Source organism: Nematolebias whitei, chromosome 15 (genome assembly GCF_014905685.2).
Source record: "Nematolebias whitei isolate Nwh7 chromosome 15, NemWhi1, whole genome shotgun sequence".
Classification (NCBI taxonomy): domain Eukaryota; kingdom Metazoa; phylum Chordata; class Actinopteri; order Cyprinodontiformes; family Rivulidae; genus Nematolebias; species Nematolebias whitei.
In genome coordinates this window covers 27,364,539-27,386,760 of record NC_056512.1, presented here as the reverse complement: position 1 = coordinate 27,386,760, position 22,222 = coordinate 27,364,539, and the positions used below count along the sequence as shown (strand labels likewise).

Genomic DNA, 22,222 nt, shown 5'->3' with positions numbered 1-22,222 from the left:
CTATTCCTATTTCCTCCTTTTTAAAGCATTTGCTCAACAATATGCTGCCAAGGTCAAACTTTGAAAAACTTCCAGAGAGCTTTTTTTAATATTTATAACTTGTACAACTTAATATCTTATATTTACATATAACTTGTATGGATGTAATATGTGTACTTTTATTAGTTTAGTGTTATGTAAGTATGCATATTGCATGTGATTGATGTTTTTTTTATCTAGCCCCCTGTTGCTACCTCTTAGCCATGTTGTTGTTGTAAATAAGAATGATTGCTCAGCCAACTGGATAAATGAAGGTTAAATGAGACACTACTAACCTGAACCATATTAACAAGTCACAGTATATTCTGGCTGCTTGTAAGCAAAACATAAAAAAGTTAGGGGTGGTTTAATTTAAGCTGTATTGTGATTCATATTGTATGTGTGTTAGAAAAGAGGGGATAGAGATGCGAGTTTTAGAAGATTTGTTTGTTTGATGTTGTTTTACAAGGAGGTGTCACGAACGCATGCACATCACTGTCCACATGTGTGAATGTTTTGATGTGAGGGCTACTCCCTAACTGGCATGTTGCATCAACCTGGATGTTGCAGCCTGTTAGAAACCCAACAGGCTGCAGAAAGGCTTGATGATTCATAAACTGTGGTCGATGTTCATGCAGCAGCACTCATTTTGTTTTTGTTGCTCTGCACCAGCTCATACAGCAGCTCTGATGGCTCCATGTTTACAATCCACGTTAGCATTAAACCTCCTCCATTTCTAGACAGTCTTACCCTTTTTTTTTAATCACCCCATGCATATTATGCGGGACATGCGGGCGTTTAAATGACGTTTGCACAAGGATTACCTTGAGTCGAGCAGCTTCAGCACCGTGTCGGTGTGGACAGCTCCTGCAGCGCTCGCAAACAAAATGTGGACCAGCGAGCGGTTGCAGTTACACCGTCCGGCCGCTAGGAGGCGCCGGGCGCTCCAACAACACGGCAGCGCTCTGCTCACAGCCGAATGCGTCAACCGCCGCACGGTTACCAGCTAGAGGCGAGCTCACCGCCACAAACCCCGCTGTGTTTTCGGCCTCGAGCAACAGGATACCCACCGAGACACACGACAGAGACAATAACAAAAGAGACGACGAGGAAGGAGGAATAAAACACTGGGCTCAACCTGGAAGGCAGGTAAGCGGCGGACACCTTTTTATTGTTGCTGCGGTGATGTAAAATAAAAAAAAAATCGTCCTCCGCGCAAAGAAAGAGGGCCGGAGGGGGTGTCTCGAAAAGCCCCCCCATCATTTTGTCACTCGCAGAGGAAACGCCTCGAAAATGAGAGGAGGGGATTTTTTTTATTCTCTTTTAGACACATTGTACATGTTGGCTTTAAAATTAACACCTGGCGGCGGATTAATTAGCTGAATATTTGTGGAACGGCGCGATTTTCTTCTACGGTTTGTTGCAGATTTGGGTGGAATAAAATCCGGGGGGGGGGGGGGGGGGGGAAAATTTCAGCCACTAAATGAAGAACCTTTTTTTTTTTTCTCAGTATTTGCACAAATATTTGTATCTTATCTCGTCATGTACGGAATAATCAAAACATGCATGTATTGTTATTATTGTTATTTGGTAATTTAAGCTTTCAGCTCGAGCGGATTCGCGTCTTTTTGTGGCCTCATTGATGTAAACACTTCAGCCAGATTTTCGGGTGTCTTAAGAAATGGTTAACCATTATCACCACAGCTTTTCTTGTAATTATGGACCTTTTTAAAAGCAGCACATAACAGTCAGACAGTGATGTTTAATATTAACCTTCGCAGGTCGTTTAGTTTCACATGATGGGGTTCTCACACCTCGCTGTGATGCTGTCTGTCACCATCATCCACCTGGTGTCAGGTAAACTGTCTTTATTCTGCCATCTCACTCACAAATTGAAATTGATCAAATATTTGCACATTTCAAACGGATCTGTTGAACTGCTTGACTGCTGAGTCCTGACAATGTTTTTGTGTGTTTGTTTCCAGGTATGAGTTTTATGACTCCCAAGCCTGAGACACCACCTACGGCATCTCCAGACTCCTACCCTCCGGGCGACCTGATCCACGCAGCCCTGCAGAGCAAGGAGTACTTAGGAACAGGTACACTAGGGCGTAGATGCATTTATTTAGACCGTAGGTGAATGCTTTTTGGAGGTCACACTGAACCAAAGCCTCGGACCTTGCAGGCACCACCACCAATCCGACGCAGGCAGTGCCCGGACGTGGGCCGACTGAGTCAACAGGGATGGCAATCTCACCGGGACTTCTCACCACAGCGTTACATCCCTCCTCTGCTGCTGGTCTGTCCAGATCAAGGAACCCTCTATCCCTGCTGCCCATAGAGGAGGAGACAACCACCACTCTGATTACCACAACCACCATAACTACGATGCACATGCCAGGTATTTGATCAGTTTCACCTGACATCCCTTTATTGTAATTATTAATTGGGGGTGGGGAACTGTGCTTGCTGCAGTTATTATATCATAATGAGCCCACATCTTAAAAACTGCATCACTTTTTTTGTTCTAAACTGATTTGAAGAGGGAATTACGCACAAGGTCACATAAACGATTCATCAGGAAATATCAACAAGTTGCTGATTGGACACACAGGGTTCTTACGCAACTAGAAGAGTCTGGAAAATGCATTTGTGTTTTCCAGGTTTTAAAAAGTATTTGAAAAGAGAGTATAGAAAACCATTTGTGTTTCCAGACTATTATTTTTAATTAAAACCTGATTTTGTGCTTGTCAAATTTATAATGTATAAAATATGGACATAGAATACTCTGTGAAAATTTCAAGGCAGCTGTAGTTTTCACACTTTGCTTTCAGTTTAAATTTTATTTTATTTTATTTATTTTTTTGCTTTGTTTTATATTGCACTTTTTTATTTTTTGTTCTGGGAAGCAAACCCAAATTGAATTGTACTCAGGTGCAATGACAATAAAGCTCTAATCAAAATCTGGCTCAAGCATAAAGTATTGAGTAATTACTCAAAAGTCATATTTTTGTTTACACTGCACGATATCTTGTGACCCTCACTAAACTTAAATATTTGCTTTATACGTGCACATTTTTTATATTTTTGTTGCAGCATACTCTGCGTCTAGTGGACTATAAGTTACTCTAACCCTGAAGCAAATGCTGCTTTTTGATTTTACTCTGAATCAGAAAAAAGTTTTACAAATGATACCTCTGGAAAACACTTGGGCTGTGTATTTAGGATCATAAAGTCATTACAAAAATACTTTTTTTTTCATAAGTGTATTTTCCTGTTATTCTTTTGCGGGTTCAGTTTACTGTTTGTTTGAATGGCATACATTTAATATTTTTATTAAAATTACGCAAAAATCAAATGAAAAAACTCAAAATGTGAATCTGGAAAAATCTAATTTTTTAAAAAGGGAAAAGTGTTGGAACCCTGTTTGAAAGAAATGTTTAGTTTTTTTTTAAAAACTTTATATTAAAAAATGCTACATATTCAGTGAATACTTATCATAGTTTAATTAAATGCTTCTTGCTGTAAACTGGTCCATTTGCTATTCATTGAACTAAAATAAATAATACTGGAGTTGATATTCTGTAGCAAGTTTATTACAAAACACATTTTAGACTTCATTGTTTTTCCTAAAAGTTTATGTATTTATTTTTTTTGTCATTCTGGATTATGGCCTGATTCCAGATATTACGCTTTATTTTTTACATTTCATTGCTCATGCATTGAATCTGTGCAGGAACATAAATGGTTGTGACTAAGTTGGAATGCAGACAGTGAAGAGGAGTCAAAGATGTAGTGTGGAAAACAAGAATTTTTTTTTTTTTTGCTGTTGTTCTTTTGCTATTCAAAGTAGAAAATTTAGATTAGCTTTTAGTTTGAATATTCATAGATTAAGTGCAGCAGAATGTACTCTGTGTTAGATGAACATGTATGATGGACATTTTAAACACGTCCCACACTCTTGCAATATTCTAAAACAATGTTTCTAAAGTCTAAATGCTCTAAGAGAGCACAGAAGTTCATGATTTCAGCTCTTCATCCTCTGCTCTTTGGCGTCTGCGAGCGCTCTTGGCCACGCCCACTTCTCCACTCTGCATGCTGATCAGCTGCGGGGTACACCCTGGACAGGTTGCAAGTCCATCACAGGGCCACATAGAGACAAACAACCATGCACTCTCACTCACACCTAGGGACAATTTAGAGTTACCAATTAGCCTAACATGCATGTTTTTGGTCTGTGAGAGGAAACCGGAGTACCCGGAGAAAACCCACGCATGCACGGAGAGAACATGCAAACTCCACCCAGAAAGACCTCCGGCTGGGATTTGTTCTTGTGACCTACTCTCTGAAAGACAACAGCTCTACCATCTGAGCCACCGTGCCACCCCTCATGTTTAGGATTATAATTTTGTGTAGCTTATATTGCTCTATACTTCTGAACTATGATGACTTATTACATAGTGTAAATTTGCTGATTTAATACACCAAATAAAGTCTGAATGGGTGGTTGTGGTGCAGTGGTTGTGGTGCAGTGGTTGTGGTGCAGTGGGAGGGCAGCGAACTGGGGATTGGAAAGTCACAGATTTGATTCCCTGCTGTGGCCATATGACCTGGTGTCCTTGAGCAAGACACTTATTCCCTGACTGCTCACCGGGTGCTTAAATAGCTGCCCGCTGCTCCACTTGGGTGTATCTCATGTGTTGAATTAAGAGAAAAAATGAATTTTTATGGACTCATTCGTTGAAGACATGGCACTTGTACTTTCTCCCTGTTTGTATGGGTCCCAGGAAACAGGACTTTGTTATTGCGGGGTCCATCCCAGCAGAAGTAAGGAGCTTCAGGACATAAAACAACCCTAGAATTAAAACTGGCATTTGGGTACAAAATATATATCCCATTTTTATTCAGTATGCTTAACTTTTTTTTTTTTTTTTTTTTTTTGAAGAAAGAAAAAAAAAGCCAATTTAGGGGCAAAAGAAATCTAAACCCAGAAATGATCAAAATTTTCTGAGCAATTGTAAATTCTTTTTAATTTGTTACTATTATTATTATTATTATTATGAAGCTGTTATGATTATAGTGTTATGATTATTGTGCATTCCTTTTGCAGTGGTGAATTTGATCCATTTAAATGTCTCATAAACCTCTTGGCGAGTTTTGTGTCGCTTGGGGACACAAATGGACCTCAAGCTAATAACTTCCTAATAGCATGTCTGATCCTGAAGAAGAGTGAGGAAGATGCTGCTTCATCACTACTGACATTAAAACAATCGTGCAGCCCTGTGGCGCAGGCGTCTGTGCAGCTGCCGTTGCAAGTGAACAGGAGCTTCAGAGCGATATCAGCAAGTGCAAATGAGGGAAATGTGCGTTCAGTTGATTTGCACCCAGTGTGAGAAAAGAAACGTCATGAAGACGAATGATCTGTGACTCGTTTGTGTGTGAGAGAGAATCACCGGAGTCCTGATGGGTTTACTGGAGCGTTCACTGACGTATGTGGTTTGGTAATCTTATGCGGTCTGCATTAAACATCTCAGACAGGCTTTTTTTTTACCAAGCAGGGCCATAAAGTCATAGATTTAACTGACATTTCAACTTGTTGGAAACTGTTCTCTTTGCTGAGACGCTGTTGTGCCGCAGGATATATTAAATCTGAGGGCACAACAAGTGGTTGATTCGTTTGCTGTCAACAGGCATAAATCTGGAAACTACAGATAAACATCTAAGTGACGTTGACTGGTGGTAATAAGATTTGTCTTCTGATAGGAAGATTTTCCTTTAAAGAGACACATTATGCCCTTTTTGTTAAACTGACACGATTTCCCAAGGTCATAGTGAAATGTTAACATGTTTTGATCAAAATATAACAGAGATGTTGTTTTATTATACATTTGTGTTCCAACATGCTTCTATTTCTTTTTCTTCTGTTATTTTTTTACAGTACAATGCAACGCCTCTTTGTCAGCCATGGAGGACGTTGTCGAGTCCCCAGATCCTCCATCGTCATCACTCTCTCCTCTGGAGTGCACCTACAGTATTACTGTATATTCAGGTTATGGTGTGGAAATTCAGGTAATTCATCAGTTCTTTTCCTAGATTACTTTATTTTTCAGTACAGATTTTTTTTTTTCTTTGAACTAAATCTGAATAGGAATTTCTGAAAGAAGTCCTGAGAGCTCAATATGTACGGCAACGTGTAACTGATGGAAGCATAAAACATTAAAACAATACATTAAATTAAAACAAGACTTTATTACCTTGCACCGTGTACAAGGACAGACTTTAATTAAACAGCCAGAGGTGAAAATCATTATTCAGCTACGTTGTAAGGTGCTGAATTACCTTGGAGGTTTATTTATTAAAGACAGGCCTCATTCATCTTCTTGTTTTCCCCTCAAGGTGAGGAAGACTAACCTTTCTAAGGAAGAATCTCTGATGATTATGGGCTATGGAAGTTCGGGGCCAGAGCTGTTAGCCAACGAGACCCTGATAAAAGAAGGCCAGGTGATTCGCAGCGCAACCAATCGGGTGTCCATTCACTATCGCAGTCTCCGACAGTCCAATCATGGCACGTTCAGCCTCCACTACCAAGGTACAAACTAGAGAAATTGCATTTCCTAAATGCAGTGTGAATGCTTATTGCAGAAGAACTTGATGAAAAACAGCTGAAATTAGCTAACAATGTGAAATCTAGCAGAACAAGTCTATATTAGCAGAAGAAAGCAGAAAGAACACATATTTGTTGAATTAGATTTAAATAAACAGAAATGAGCACAAAAATGTGCACAAAAATTGCTGAAAGTATCTGAAAGGGCTGAAAAAGCTTAAACTACCAGAAGAAGCAAAAAAGAGCTGAAATTAGCTAAAAAAAAAAAAATTAAAAAAGTGGAATTAGCTGAAAAAGATAAATTAGCAAATAGCAGTTAAGTTGAAATAGCAGAAAAAGCTGAAACTAGCAGAAATATGCTGAAAGCAGCACAACAAGCTGAAGTTAGCAGAAAGAAGTGAATTGTGTAGAAAGTAGCATAAATTGCCACGGAAAATTAGAATTTATATGAAAACATCTGCAATTAGCTAAAAAATGCTAAAAAGCGTAGATGAAAAGGTAGAGCAAGCTTAAAGTAGCAAAAAAATCAGAAAGAATATGTTTGCCCAATTATGCTGAAAAAAGCTGAAATTAGCAAAAATTAGCTGAAAAGTAGTTAAAAAGGCAGAAATAATCTTAAATTACCCGATGGAAGTGGAGAGCACATTTTTGCTGAATTAGGCTGAAAAAAGTTGAAATGAGTGCAAAAAATGTGGAATTACCTGAAAAAGGTAGAATTAGCATAAAACAGCTAACTAATAGCTGAAATAGCAGAAAAAGCTGAAACTAGCCAAAATAAGCTGAAATGAGCATAACAAGCTGAACTTAGCGGAAAGAAGTTAGAAGAAGCACAAAAAGGTTCTAGTTAGAACTGAAAGGAGCACAAAACAGCGGGGGGGGGGGGGGGGACCGCTGAAATTAGCTGAAAGAGCTGTAAAGAAGTTTAAATTTGCACAAGGATGAAGCTGAACCAGAACAAAATGTGAAAGGAGCAGTAAAAGGTTGTAAACAGATTTGAAGGATGTAAAATGAGCTCAATTCATTTTCTATGAGGAAAAAAATGGCAGAAAAGGCTAAATATTTCAAAAAGCTAAAGTTGCACCAACACCAAAAGTCATTACACCCTTCCAAACGAGCTGAATGTTTTGACATATTATTTGTTGAAATAGCACAAAAATTGTGGAACGAGAAAGATGCTGAAAAACATATGGGAAAAAAATGGATCACAACAGTGTGAATGCTTCCTAAACATTCACACAATAAGATCAGATTCATGGTTCAAATTATACAAGACAGCTGACCTCATTAATTGATTCATATTTATTTATGACCAAACACTTACTAATCTGTTTACGAAGGAAAATATAGAAATCTTTCAGCTTTATTCTCTCAAATAAGTTCAATTAATAAAAGGATAAAAACAGAGAAACAAGTTTTATTAAGAATCAGAAAAGTAACAAGTCATATCACAAGGTTTTGCAGCTTTTTCATAAAAGGAAGCCCGTGATGATGCTCAGTACTGGCGTGATAAAAACGACAGACATTGTGACCTTGGACAATCTGTCTTCTATGGTGATGAAGGAACAAATGTTCCACAGATATTTATAACAGATGTGATGATCAACACCTCGTTCATTAGGTTGAGAATCTGTAAAGAAAGCTAAGAGAAAGTTGTGAAAAATGGCAGAATGCTAAATATACAAAAAAATAAGTGTAAATGATCATAGTGCATGGATTAAATGTGACCCAGTATGACACGTTGCTGACATAAAGGATCGCTTTTTGATGTTTTATCTAAGCTGTTTCTGATTCTTCATGAACAGCCTTTCTGCTGACCTGCCCTTTCCCAATGTCGCCTGAGGGTGGTGGAGTGACGGTGACAGACATCCATCCCGGAGGGCAGGCACACTTCCACTGTGATCCAGGTTACCAGATCCGAGGCCACGAGGCGGCAACATGCGTCAACACAACACAACCTCGCTGGAGCCTGCCTGAGCCTCGTTGTGTTGGTCCGTAGAAAGAACTAAATTAGTCCTGAATGCACAAATACCAGATGTTTCAGTAACAACGAGGTGGTGACGTTTAAAAAATAATTGTTTCCTCAGCTGTGTCTTGTGGTGGATGGATTCGTAATGCAACTGTGGGGCGGATCTTGTCTCCACCTCCTCCTGCTGTCAGCAACCACAGCAGTGGAAACAACCTGAGCTGCCACTGGTTAATAGAAGCTAAAGAAGGACACAGACTTCACCTCCACTTTGAGAGGATTGCACTGGATGAAGATGATGATAAGTAAGTTTGTCACTTTTTTCATGTTGCAGAAAATTATTATACGGCACAGAAACCCAAAAGAACAAACATAAGTCAAAGTCTAAAGACCACGCTGATAAAATCTTGGCAGGGAGTCTTTCAGATTTACGTGGCTAAAGTCACCAGCAACCACGTAAAATGCCTCAGGGTTGTTTGTTTTGCAGCGAGCTAATATTATCGTGCAGATCCTGCAGAGCGTCTTTAGCATTAGCATCCGGGGCTATGCAAACAGCTATTACAAACACCGCCAAAAACTCGCAGGGTAAATAATGTGGTCAACACTTCACTGTTAGCTGCTCCAAAGCCTTGGATTAGAGTACAGTTTCTGCACCAACCTTTATTTATGTAGATGCACACTCCGCCTCCCCATGACTTCCCCGTTAGCTCGCTGCAGTGGTCCGCTCGAAGAAAAGAAAAAAAAAAGCGAACGACAAATAAAGAAACTTCGACTTTTTTATATTTGTAGTCATCAATAAATAGATATCGCCTGACAACTTGCATACCAGTATTTCAAACAAATAGTCCTGTGTGGTTTGTTAGCACTCAGTGTGTGATAAAGATGACTCTCAGCTACTACCACACCAACATTTTAGCTCAGTATCTGAAAAACTGAATGAGTTATCAGCAGTTAAATGCTTGTGTTGGTCATCCTGAATTAGGTTGACTGTAAAGGTTAATTAGTTGTAGATATCCAATGATTCCTATCTAAAGGTTTAATTTAAATTTGTCCACTTGTTCGTGAGATATTTTGCTAACAGGCAGTCAAATGAACACGGACAGAACACGCAATTGTGTTTGACCTACTGATGTATTTTAAATGTCGGCGAAACGTTTCAGCACAACAACAAAAAAGAAACTGTCCAGATGACCCGATTGAAAATTGTTGGATTGTATACCTGGATTAGCGAGCATGGACTTTGGTGTTTTGAACCAGTTTGACATGACTGTCGATGAGGGAGAGGGCGGGCGCCGGAGGAGAGAGCGACCATTTTAGCACCAACATAACTGTTTTTTTCCACTTTGGAAGTAAGCTGTTGGGGGAAGAATCAGTTTCATTTGGTGTTTCCTCTGACTGATGAAGCCTTCTGGATGGAAGGTGAAATGTCTCAGAACAAAAAAAGAAACCGTCCAGATGACCTGACTGAAAATTGTTGGATGTATTTTAAACTTAAAGTTTGTTTTTTCAGTAAAAACCTTAAGATGCCATAGAAGGTTTTTTTCTTTCATTCCAGTTTGTTCAAGTTCTCTGAAGTCTGGAAAATCTTCATAAAACAAGAAACGTTTTCCAGTTTTAAACAATTAGACTGTTGCTCATGTCTTTCTTTCTCCCACTCCCTGCCAACACCCGAATGCTTGGTAAGAATTCGAAGTAATAAAGATCTTCTTCATGAAAACTTCAAATGTTTAATCTTTTAGGGAAAAAGCCAATGAAAGGAGGTTTTGTTCTACACAAATTCTGCACATCTTATTATTATCATTAATCATCTTTAACGTCTCGTGTGCATGTCTCACTCTAGCAGCGATTGCTTTACAGCTTAAGAACAGGGATTTTTTGTGCTTTGTCGATCTTAGATTAGTCGTCCGCAGTGGGAACAGTTCCCTGTCCCCGCCGATCTTTGACTCCGACCTGGACGATGTCCCAGAGCGGGGCTTACTGAGTGAGGGCTCCACGCTCTACCTGGAGCTCACAGCAGATTCCTCCTCCATTCCTCTGCTGCTTGCTCTGAGATATGAGGGTAAGCAGGAGCCTGTAGAAAACTCAGAGTGCATCCTTCCTTCCTTTTATTTTTTTTTTTTTGCTTACATGAGGGCTTTTCCAGATTCAGCAAAACCGAGATGCTGTAGCAGAGCGGCACATCCGTCTAACCTCATTATTGTGTGCTAGTCAGTACCTGAGTCAGCACTTTGTCTGAAAAGGAAAATGTACTTGTGATTCATTACAGCATTCAAAAGTCAGATAATGCATTATTTCATGCCTGCAGTCTTCCCCGGCTCTGTTGGGAAATGTGTCAGACTTCCAAATTCTTCGGTATTTTGTCTTGAATTTTTCTTGCCAGGAATGTTTTTAACTGCCTATTTTTCAGGTCATTGAGTACAGTTGTGTAATTTTTGTCAAGCAGGAAAATAACTGCACACACACTAACTGTTATTTCTTTTTTTTATTGATAGCTTTTGATGATGAACACTGCTGGGAGCCCTACATGCCCCATGGAAATTTCAGCAGCAGCGATATCTCATATCAGCTGGGAACCATCGTCACCTTCGCCTGTTCTCCGGGTTTTGTCATGGAGCAGGGTTCAGGAACTATCGAGTGCATTGACTCCGGCAATCCCCACTGGAACGACAGCGAACCCGTGTGCAAAGGTTTTTTACCAGAGTCTGTTTGTGCGTGTTTGTAAACCCCAATTAAGATGGCTGCCACAGTCAAGTGAGATTAGGAAACACAAACTTGGTCAGATTTACAGAAATGGAGCTAAACTCTGGTGTGGTAGTTGCTGAGCATGGTCGGCTTGTACTCCGAGCACTAACTGATCGCACAATTTCTGTTTTTCAAACTTTGCCTCTAACTTTGGGAATTATTTCTGTCTGACTTTTAGCAAAATAATTTATAAATAAAACGTATTAAACCTAACAAAGTTAATTCAGGTCCTCTGGAAGGATTAAAAAAAATTAAAAAAAATTGTTGAAACGTTTCGTCTTTTATCCAGATGACTTCGTCAGTTTGAGGAGCTGCACTAAACTCAGTCTTATACAGTAAATAGCACCTTCTCATAGTGGATCAACCAGTTTGTCTTCGGCATTCAGAACTAGTTGTTCACATGATAAAGGAGGACCATCAGCCTAATGGCAGATCATTAGTGCTCTGATGGCCGCTTTTGGATTAAAGACGAAACGTTTCAACAAGTTTAAAAAAAAAAAAAAAAATTCTTATCCCTCTAGAGCAGGGTTTCCCAATCCTGGTCCTTGAGGAACACCATACTCCATGTTTTAGTTGTTTCCTCCTAAGACACACCTGATTTTAAAAATGGATGATTTACCGGCTTCTGCTGAATGAGAAGAAACAATTAAACCACTGAATCAGGTGTGTTGGAGCAGGGAAACAACTAAAACATGCAGGATGGTGTTCCTCAAGGACCAGGGTTGGGTACCACTGCTCTAGAGGACCTGACTTAACTTTGTTAGATTTTTCTACCTGGATTACTGAGCATGCATCAGGTTATTTAATAAAACTTTGAAAGAGTGGTGGTTGGATGTATTGGATCTAATAAATTTATAAAGTAACTCATCAGCTCCGAGTTTGATAACATGTATCTTTTTTACTAGATTCATACACGTACCTCTCATTTTACCCAAACTATTACAGCTGAATCTATTATTAATCCATCTTTATTTAGCACTTTGTGTATTTTTGTATAAAACGAGAGGTGCATTTCATAAATATTAAAAGTCTATTTTGCTTGCGATGTGTTTGAAGCGTCAAGATGTTGTTTCCTCCCTGGCTGTGTCACCTTTCTGACATGCTGTGAAAACAGAGCAGCGGGAAGCCGGTGACTCACATAAAACTGTCTTTGCACCGAGCCGAGGGCCGCCTGAAATCACAGGTGGCACAGGTCCAACCAAGCATCACGGACAGATCAACACTCTGAAAGCCACAATATCATATTTTTGATTGCAGAAACGCTCAAGCAGCTGTCGCCCACAGTGAGTTAGAAATACGAATGGTTAGATGTTAGGAGCATGTCTCGCTCCGACAGAAAAAAACGTGACAGCTCTCAGATGGATCCACTGGTGCTTGTGAGAGCCAGTATCTGTGATTGGTAATATTTTATGAAACTCTCCCAAATAGAGTTTCTCTTTAGTCCTGCTTTCCTCATTCTCTTTATATTTGCCTGCTGTCGCTAGCAATATTGTGAAAATACAGTGGTATTCAGCACATCACTAGTAGTCCCACTGGTTCTCTTTTTAGAGCATTTTGGTTTATATTATTAATGTTTAAGTTGTAAATAGAGCCATTCTTTTTCAAGCGATTTAATTTTGATTTTCATTCTGTGATTTTTTTTCTAATTAATTAAAATGTTTAAGTTTGTAGGATGAAGCTGGGTGTATTTTAGCTCTTACTGCTGAGACCATCAGTTTGTTTGCAAAGGTCTTCTTATAACTTCAGCTATAATTTAATTTATTTTAATATTTCTTTTAAGTTGCTTCCAATGCTTTAGTTAAGTGTTTATTTCTCATCGTCCCAGTCTGAATTGTGACCTCAGCATTTCTTCTGCTGTGATCTGTAAGCTCTGTGTGGAGGGGAGCTGACCGAGGCCTCTGGTACCGTCCTGTCCCCCGACTGGCCCCAGAGCTACTCCAAGGGGCTGGACTGTGTCTGGCAGATCCACGGGAATGAGGAGAAACGCATTGAGCTGGAGGTCCAGATGTGAGTCTTTGTTTTAACGTTTTCTTCTTCTAAAGCTCATTTGTTAAAAGAACACTGTTATTTAATTTCAGATAATTAAGGTCAAAACACCCATTAGACTGACTGAAAGATAAAAATCTGTTTCACAAATCTTGTTGTCAAATTCAGTTTGGAGAGCACTTCATGTACAGGATGAGATATATGAAGATTGAAAGAGACAGAAAGATAAAAATCATGTTTTAGTTTATAAAATCATCAGCTTTTATTGATATTTCCTCTCCTCCCTCTTCGTTGTGCACAACATTAAATGATGTCAAGTTGCTTCACTTAAAGTTTTTTATTTTCTGATGTGAAAACTCTTCTTCTTGTCGTGCCTCTTTCCCAGCTTGAATATTCGCCACACCGACGTGCTGACGATCTTCGACGGACGTGATCTCATGTCTCGTGTGATCGGCCAATACTTGGGCTCCAAAGAGCGTTTCAAGGTCGTGTCTGGAGGGTCAGAGGTCACCATTCAGTTTCAGAGTGATCCAGATGATTCCAGTTTCATCCTGAGCCAAGGCTTCCTCATTCATTATCGTGGTAATTCAATCCAGAACATCCACATTTGTTACATCTAAAATTTAAATAGTTTATTTAGGGAATGGGTTCCTCGCTTACTGAAGACGAACGTATCTGTGGGAATGTTGCTTCATCTTTCACACTATTAATTTCCTGTATCTACTTCTGAACACTTTGTGCTATTTTAGAGGTTCATACAGTGTATGGTGGCCCTGAAGTTTAAATCACAACTATAAATTTAAAAGCACAGCAACATTTGAAAAAACGCAATTACATTAAGCGAAACCGGACGTGCTGGGAAAGGTGGGATGTTCAAACCATAGACATTAATATGTAGATGCCCCGTTGACTGGGTTGGCCCGCTGATGTGACGTAACTGTGTGTCCGCCATATTGAAGGAGTCAAAGCTGCGCTGTGAACAAATACAAATAGGATTTTAAAGCACATTTTAACAGTGAATTTTACGTTAATGCTCCAACTTATTTAACACTAAATTTAATGGGAAACAGGTACCAAAAATGATGTATTAAAGCTTCTTAGTTTAGTACAATAACTTTATTGATCCCACTCATCAGTAATTCATGTTTCATCAGCTGTAAAGCAGTGCACAAAACCAGAGTATGTTACACTTTAATAATATATGAATAACAATAAATGTGGATTAACACCCCTCCATTCACAAGAAATAAACATATGTTATTTTCATTTATTTTTTGGCCATTTGGAGGCAAGAAAAATCATTTTAAACACCACACATACACACAGGTTATGTACGCATACTGTTATTATTAGATATAATACCATGAGCAGACTAAAGTAAGTACCAGGTTGAATGAATGAATGAAAATTAAACGAATAAATTAATTCTGCGTAGGAATCCATTTTCCATAACTTTGACAAGTATACTCCGAAGACACTGTTATAATGGTGAAAATTATGCAGACTATGGCTGAAAAACGATCAAGAGACTTGTTGTAGCAGCACACGTACGAGGCATTTTACCGGCTCCGTTTTCCTCCTGACTCCACCAAGATGGCGCCGACGTAGGAACGCTGTTCAACGTCCAACGGGGCGCCTACATATTAATGTCTATGGTTCAAGCGCTCCGTCGTCCAATCAGCCATGTCTCCTGTTTCCCACTGGTCCCACCTCTTCTGGTTTTGTTAAATGTAATTGCGTTTTTTCAAAAGTTGTGTTTTTTAATGTGTAGTTGGGGTTTAAACTTCACGGCCACCATTAATCTACTTTTAGTTCAATCTACTACTTTTAGCTTCTAGATAACATTTTGCGACTTCTAGATTTTAGCTAGCGTTTGGGTACTCTTACATGGTCTTTTGGTACTTTTAGTTTTATATAGCTTTTCACTGTTGTCTTTGAGCTAAGCTTCTCCATTTATCGGTTCAAGGTTCTTTATTGTCATTCGCATCACATGTGGTACATGAGATGGAACGAAATTGTGTAAAAGTCCCAGTTATACCCAAAAATATAAAGTATAAAAAAGAAACAGTATGCAAGGATCTAAGATATACGCTAAACACTAATACTGTAAAATAATGTGGCAAATTAAACAGCAGCCTGAACATTTTAGCTAACAAGTTATTTGTAGTGTTAATCTATTTTAGCTTCTAGCTACTATTTTCCTACTAATGGCTTATATTCTACCTATTTTAGCTTTAGTAACACATTTTCAACTTTTTCATCAGATTTCAGTGGTCACTTAGCACTGTGCTTTTACAGAGAATGCAGTTTCTCTAGTCTAACTTTGCGTTCGTGTTTGTGTTCTGCAGAGGTGGAGCCTAATGATACCTGCCCTACCCTCCCTCAAATTGAGTTTGGCTGGATCAGCTCATCCCACTCCTCCCCTGTGAGAGGCAGTGTGCTGACCTATCAGTGCCAACCAGGATATGACATCAGCGGCTCTGACATCATCACCTGCCAGTGGGACCTGTCCTGGAGCAGCGCTCCTCCTACCTGTGTTAAAGGTGAGACTTTTTTTTTTTTAGTTTTCCCATCCCAGGTCTAAACCATAGGTGTCAAACTGATCCACAGAGGCCACCATCTTGAATGTTTTAGATGTTTGCCTGCTTTTATGTCATTTAAATGATCAGATTAACAGAACTCTGCAGAACATGATAACAAGACGATGCTGTGGATGTATTTCAAACGTTTAAATTGGGTGTGTTGGAGCAGTGGAGCATCTAAAGCTAAAAGGACAGTGGCTCCCGAGGACCACTGATCCCTGGAAGACGAGAAAAGGAAAAAACTGGGATTGGGTTTGTTCCCCTGTTGAATGAAACCGTATGAATCGTTGCTAAATGGATGCACAGTTCATTCTTAATCCAGTATGAACATCTGTTCAAAACACAGCTGAAGACATGTGTTTTTGAATTGCAACTTTGCCTTTTCAAGTAATTTTATTTCATCATTTGCTTTTATTTTCTTTGTTTTAACACCTTTGTTATAGATATCAATGTTTTATGAATACATCTTTTTTTTTGTACAGGATTTTGCTTGTTTTAAACATGACTTTGTCAATAAAGTTTACAAAGTCATCTTAAAAATGAAATAAAATACACTTACCTCCTCCCTGTGGGAGGTCTGTTCATTTTTCTTCTGGAAAATGAAAATTTGTGTAGTTTTAGCACCAGTGCAAGTTGGCGACTTGGAGTGTTCATGTTCTCCTCGTTGTCTTACATTTACCCCTCGCAGTCCAGCAGTGTCCTGATCCGGGAGAGGTGGTGAACGGCGCGCGCTCTGTGCGTCCTGAAGCGGGGTTCGCAGTTGGGACAGTTGTGCGTTTCTCTTGTAACCAAGGATACCAACTGGAAGGTCCCAGTCAAATCTCCTGCCATGGACGAGACACTGGCACCCCCAAATGGAGTGACCGCAGCCCAAAGTGTGTCTGTAAGTCCACTTTTTTCTGTTCTCAGCTGGGTTTGCCTGTTAATGTTTGTTCCTGCACTTTTAGAATGAACTGTGTTTCATTTTGTGCTTAACAGTAAAATACGACCCCTGCCCGAACCCTGGAGTCCCTGACAACGGCTACCAAACGTTGTACAAACACAGCTACCAAGCCGGAGAGACTCTGCGTTTCTTCTGCTATGAGGGCTATGAACTCATCGGTGAGGTCATTATCACATGTGTCCCCGGTCACCCCTCTCAGTGGAATAGTCTGCCCCCCTTTTGCAAAGGTAAAGATTTTACAATATTTTCATTACAGCCCTAGAACAAAGAACAGAACAGGAAATTGTTTAGAAACATTTTATTCACTCTGGATCAAAGTGGATTTAACTTTGGAGATTAATTGTTAATAATTTATTTACAAGTATGTAGGCCTGTCGCAATAAACAATAAATCAATTAATCGCATGATAAATTTAAATTATCTGCCTCATTTTCATTTATTGGCTTTATCGTTTCTTCGTGTCTCTCTTTTTCTACTGAAGACACTGGATGACAAAAAGCTCAACTCCGGTGCTCTTCACTGACCCTTCCCTTTCTCTTTTATCTTTACAATCAAGCTAAGCTAACAGGCCAACCTCGGGAAAGAAACCGGCTTGTCGAAGCTCCAAAATTCACAGTTGAAACCTGTGCCTTCATGTAAAAAGTTGGTTTTCTCTGCTAAAAGAACCTGAGAACTTGTTTACTGATTTTTTTTTTTTTATTATAAGATTTGTGTGAAAAATGCTATGCTAAAGAACTCAAACCACACCAAGCATCCTTCATTTTGAGGACCAAAAAAAAGGAATAAGAAACAGCCCATGTCACGTCAAGGGGCCTCCCTCCTATTTTTCTTAAAGAGACACGCTGCTGCTCCCTCACTATCCATCCTTCGGTTCAGACAGTCTTATATTGCCATCTGGTGGTCAAAAAAAGGTATTACACTCAAAACAAATTAACCAACATTTCTTCTTAAATTTGACAATAATTACTAATTATTGTCAAATTTCAAACAATTTTATTGTTTATGGCAATAATTTCTGAGCCAATTAATCGAGCAGCAAAATGTGTTATCGTGACAGGCCTACAAGTATGTTGATCTTCAAAGTAGTTTGGTTTTGCAAGTCATTGTTTTAGCAATGTTTTGTATTACTAGGAGACACTGAAGGTTGTATTAAGTGTATTTTATTTCTCTCAGTGGCATATGAAGAGCTTTTGGATGATCACAAATCAGAAGGTGATTTCTTATTTGTTCCCCTTTTTTTTGAGATTCTATAGGATATGTTATACAAAACTAGTATGAGAAAAAAATTTACTGGTTTAATTAGTTGTGTAATAAAAAACCTAATTTGTTTTTACAGTGTCCCAGTCTTTCAAGCCATCCCATCAGATCCTGAGTGAAAACATCGCCTTGGCAATAATTCTGCCCATCATCCTGGTCGTCCTCCTGATTGGTGGAATTTATATGTACTATACAAAGTAGGTGCTCAAACTTTCCACATTGTTAACTAGAGGTGTAGTCCCACGATTTCTCAGTAACTTGAAAACTTTTACTAAGCATTATCAAGATGCAGTCAACGTGACGTTCTCTGAAATTAGCACTTTAAGTTGTTTGTGTGGCAGCAAAGTCAGACACAAAAAAGACCACAGCAAGCTTTCCCCACCTCTCTTGCAGCCTCTAAAAGTACGTAGATGCGTACGGAGATAGTCTCTGCACCTAACGAGGTGAAGTCATGTCATCTGGACGGATTCAACAAAGAAGAATCTGTCCAGAGGACCTGACTTAACCTTATTAGATTTTTCTGCCTGGATTATTGAGGACTCTCTGTTGCACCATTCAGGCTGAGCTCAAGTTCAAATCGCACCAGATTATAAGGTGTAATATCAATGAACTGGTCTGTTTTCATACATAAGGTGCACTGGATTATAAGACTCACTGTCAATTTTTGAGAAAATTAAAGGATTTTAAGTGCACCTTATAGTCAGAACTATACGGTAATTCGTCAACTTCGAAGCTGAAAAAATAAATCTCGTTAATTTGTTTGAGTTGAGAGGACAAGAGATAAACTTTGATGAGGTGTTCATTGAGATTTCCCCCCTGCTTTCCACCCAAGTGGTTTAATCATCACTGTGTTCATCAGCGTGAGCAATTTTTCTCTCTGTGATGGGAATATTGTTATTAAAAAAACATGCAAAGGAGTTTCACTCTAATGTCCTCTTCGGTTTGTCCTGAGAATTTCTCTGACTCTGCTTGTCAGAAGAACCCATCACAGATTTATATCCATAACATTTTTAATGTTTTTTAACTTTGATTTTAAGGTAAAATGTTTGTAAAATAGTTTAAAGGTTTGATGGCTTGTGATAAAATGCTTTCATTAGAAATCAACTTGAAAAGAATATTCAGTAAACTGTTCTGGTTGATGATCATTGCCTTCAGACATCTGTAAAATGTGACAAATTTAGTTGTTTTTCTAGAAAATATGTAAAAACCAGATGGCCTTCAATCACGTTTTTTATTTCACCCCTTGTGTAAAAGAGTTTCACACCTCAGAGTTCAAAGGTCACGCAGCTGTAATAAGAGGTTAGATCACGTGTAGTTAAAACTTCATTGTAAAATCTGAATCTACCCATAAGAGATTAGGCATGAGAGTAAATTGTTCTTAAAAATAATGTTAAAAATCCTCATTTTGTCTGTGCTGAGTGTCTTGTCCCTGTTAACATCAAACCATCTCGATAGTTTAAAGACTATTGTTTTAAACATTATTTGTCTCAGTTTTTTTCAAACGGTGTCAAATAATTTGATGTGTTTGTGCAGCATTTGCAGACTAGAATGGAAGCCACGTTTCTGGAAGTCTCTCTCTCACACACACTCCTACAGTCCCATCACAGTCGAATCAGACTTCAACAACCCGCTCTATGAAGCCGGGGTAAGTAAAACATCAACTTTAACTTCATGTCACTTTGTCGCTTTCATTTGTTCCAAATTAAATTTCCGAGGTTAAAGCTGGTCTGTTCTTTTATAACTGCAGGACACACGGGAGTACGAAGTCTCCATTTGAGGAAGATCGTTTCTGGGTGAGGATTAAAACCACGGAAGCATTAAATTCTGAAAAAAAGACAAAGTCCTTTTGTATAAAAAAAAAAGGCCTCATGCCTCCTGTTTTATTTAACTCAGTAAGTTTTGTGTTTTGTCATCATTGTATATCAGGTTTGTGAAAATGGTTAATTTTGATGAGTTGCACTGAAAAGGCCATCAGCCAAATGTGAGTCCTGCTAATGAGTCTTAACTTTCTGTGTCGTCGGGACTGGTGCCTTACGAAGGGTCGAAACCTGACAAGAAATGAAACAAAATAACTGCGGGGTACTGAAACTGAAAAGAGAAAGTGTTGTAAAGAAAATCTGATTTACTTGTTTGTTTTTTCATTTCTCTTTTGTGACGTCTTTCTGAGGCCAAAATATTAGAGAGCATGGCAATACTTTGTGTCACAATCAAACGTTAGTCATGATCTTATACTTCTTCATGATGAATGTTTCTTTTTGATCATTAAGTGGTTCTTAGGATGTTTTCAAAGCGTCACAGTAAAGGGAAAGATTACCTTTATTTTCGGTCGTGAGAACAAATTTTTAAACCAACAGTCTTTTGCTTACTTTTTGCGTGTAACAAAATCACACGATTTGAATGTAAATATTATCTGACTTAATATTTGCTGAGGTGGATTAGCCTCAAATATATATAAATATATATATAAATATATATATACTTAAACCAGGTGGCAGGAGGTTCTATATTTTCATTATATACACGTAATGAAAATTCTGTGCCAAATTATGGTGTTGAATAATTTAATGTCCTTCAGTGTTTCATCTGTTGTTGGAGTAGTGTTTACAAAGGCAGTATTTATTTTTAATTTATTGCTGTTTCTGCAGTCATCACCCAGCGTCACACCACGTACCGTAACAGAAAAGGCGAATACATGAATGTCATTACGCTTCGAGCATGCACTGATTGTAAATTATATTGCCTAATGCTCTATCTCTCCATTACCATTCTAGTTACTGAAGGGTATCATTGTTTTCAAATTTGATGTTGTATGCACTCTGTCGATGAAAAACTCCAAATCTGGCTGCTTGCTGTGATGCATTCTGTATTTATTTATAAATGATTGTTTGAGCAGTGAATGTAATATATTCACTGTGCCACATGAGGGATCCTGAAGACTGTTGCTTTGTTGACTTAATTCTTCTCTTGCCATCAGTAGCATTTCTTTGCTTCATATATAAATACACTCTTTTGATGACAGTAATTCATTTGCTGAATTGGAAATAAAGTCTTTGTTGAATGGTGTAAAACGTGTGACAAGTGTGTTTATTTTCTGAAGAATGATCACTTTTTTTAATTTAACCTTTTATTAATAAAGATTAATCCCATTGAGCCTCGGGGACTCATTTACAAGAGAGACCTGATTTTTAACAGAGTGATGACAACAAAGACAACAATAGACAATCATGAAGGATGTGTATAAATTGAGAAAAACTAATTAACAAGTGAAAATCAAATGGTATTTAAAAGGAAAAGTAACAAAAACACCTGTAAGGCGGTGTAGAAAACTCAAAACAGTAACATGTCTGCATTGGGTCTTGTCACGAACTTAACTGGTTCTTAAGCCACTTAGAGAGGTCAAGGTCGAGAGCTTCAGATCTTTGTGCAAGATATTCCAGGAAACAGGAGCGGAGTAGGAGAAGACTCTTTTGCCTAGTTCAGTCCTCACTGAGGGAACACTGCAGGTAATAATGTCCTGTAGCTGCACTCATGCAGAGACATGTAGGAGGAGATGTATGAAGGCAGCAGACCAAGAAGTGATTTAAGGATGAAAATGTACCAGTGAGAGAGTCTGCGTGAAGTTAATGATGTCCAGTTAACCAGTGTAGGGTGCAGTGGTGGGTATGGTAGTTACAGCCAGTTATGAATCTTAGTGCACTGTGATAGACAGCATCCAACATCTGCAGGGTTCTTGTAGGAGCGTTCATGTAAATGTCACCATAATCAATGGAGGGAAGGAAAGTCACAGTTACAAGGTGTTTCTTAGCATTCAGAGTTAGACAGGATCTGTTTCTGAAAAAGAAACCCAGTTTATGTTTATGTTTCCTTACTAGGTTTTCCACATGGGCCTTAAAAGAGAGATGTGAATCAACCAAGATAAGATACCCAAATATTTATAGGAATCAACAAACTCAATAAGGACACAAGTTGAGGATAAAATCAGAGGAAGAACTGCTGGGACCGACTTCCTGTTTGAAAAAAACATCCCTTTGGTTTTCTTGGCATTTAGGACAAGTTTGAGACGGAATAAGTCTGACTGGATGATGTCAAATGCTGATTGCAAAAGCTGAAAAACCTTAGCAACAGTT

At 38.7% G+C, this 22,222-nt stretch overlaps 1 protein-coding gene across 1 annotated transcript; it reads left to right on the top strand.

Annotated features, from left to right (window-relative positions):
- The first annotated feature begins 962 nt into the window (after positions 1-962).
- Positions 963-21,152, top strand: sez6l2 (seizure related 6 homolog (mouse)-like 2). The gene is made up of 19 exons (XM_037688931.1): positions 963-1,167; positions 1,800-1,875; positions 2,004-2,117; positions 2,204-2,419; positions 5,957-6,087; positions 6,415-6,607; positions 8,425-8,610; positions 8,707-8,890; positions 10,481-10,644; positions 11,078-11,272; positions 13,196-13,334; positions 13,699-13,895; positions 15,662-15,856; positions 16,584-16,778; positions 16,874-17,065; positions 18,012-18,050; positions 18,175-18,292; positions 19,629-19,740; positions 19,843-21,152. Exons 2-19 carry the CDS (start codon positions 1,815-1,817, stop codon positions 19,870-19,872), a joined length of 2,661 nt encoding a protein of 886 aa, XP_037544859.1. The 5' UTR covers positions 963-1,167; positions 1,800-1,814; the 3' UTR covers positions 19,873-21,152.
- The last annotated feature ends 1,070 nt before the right edge of the window (positions 21,153-22,222 follow it).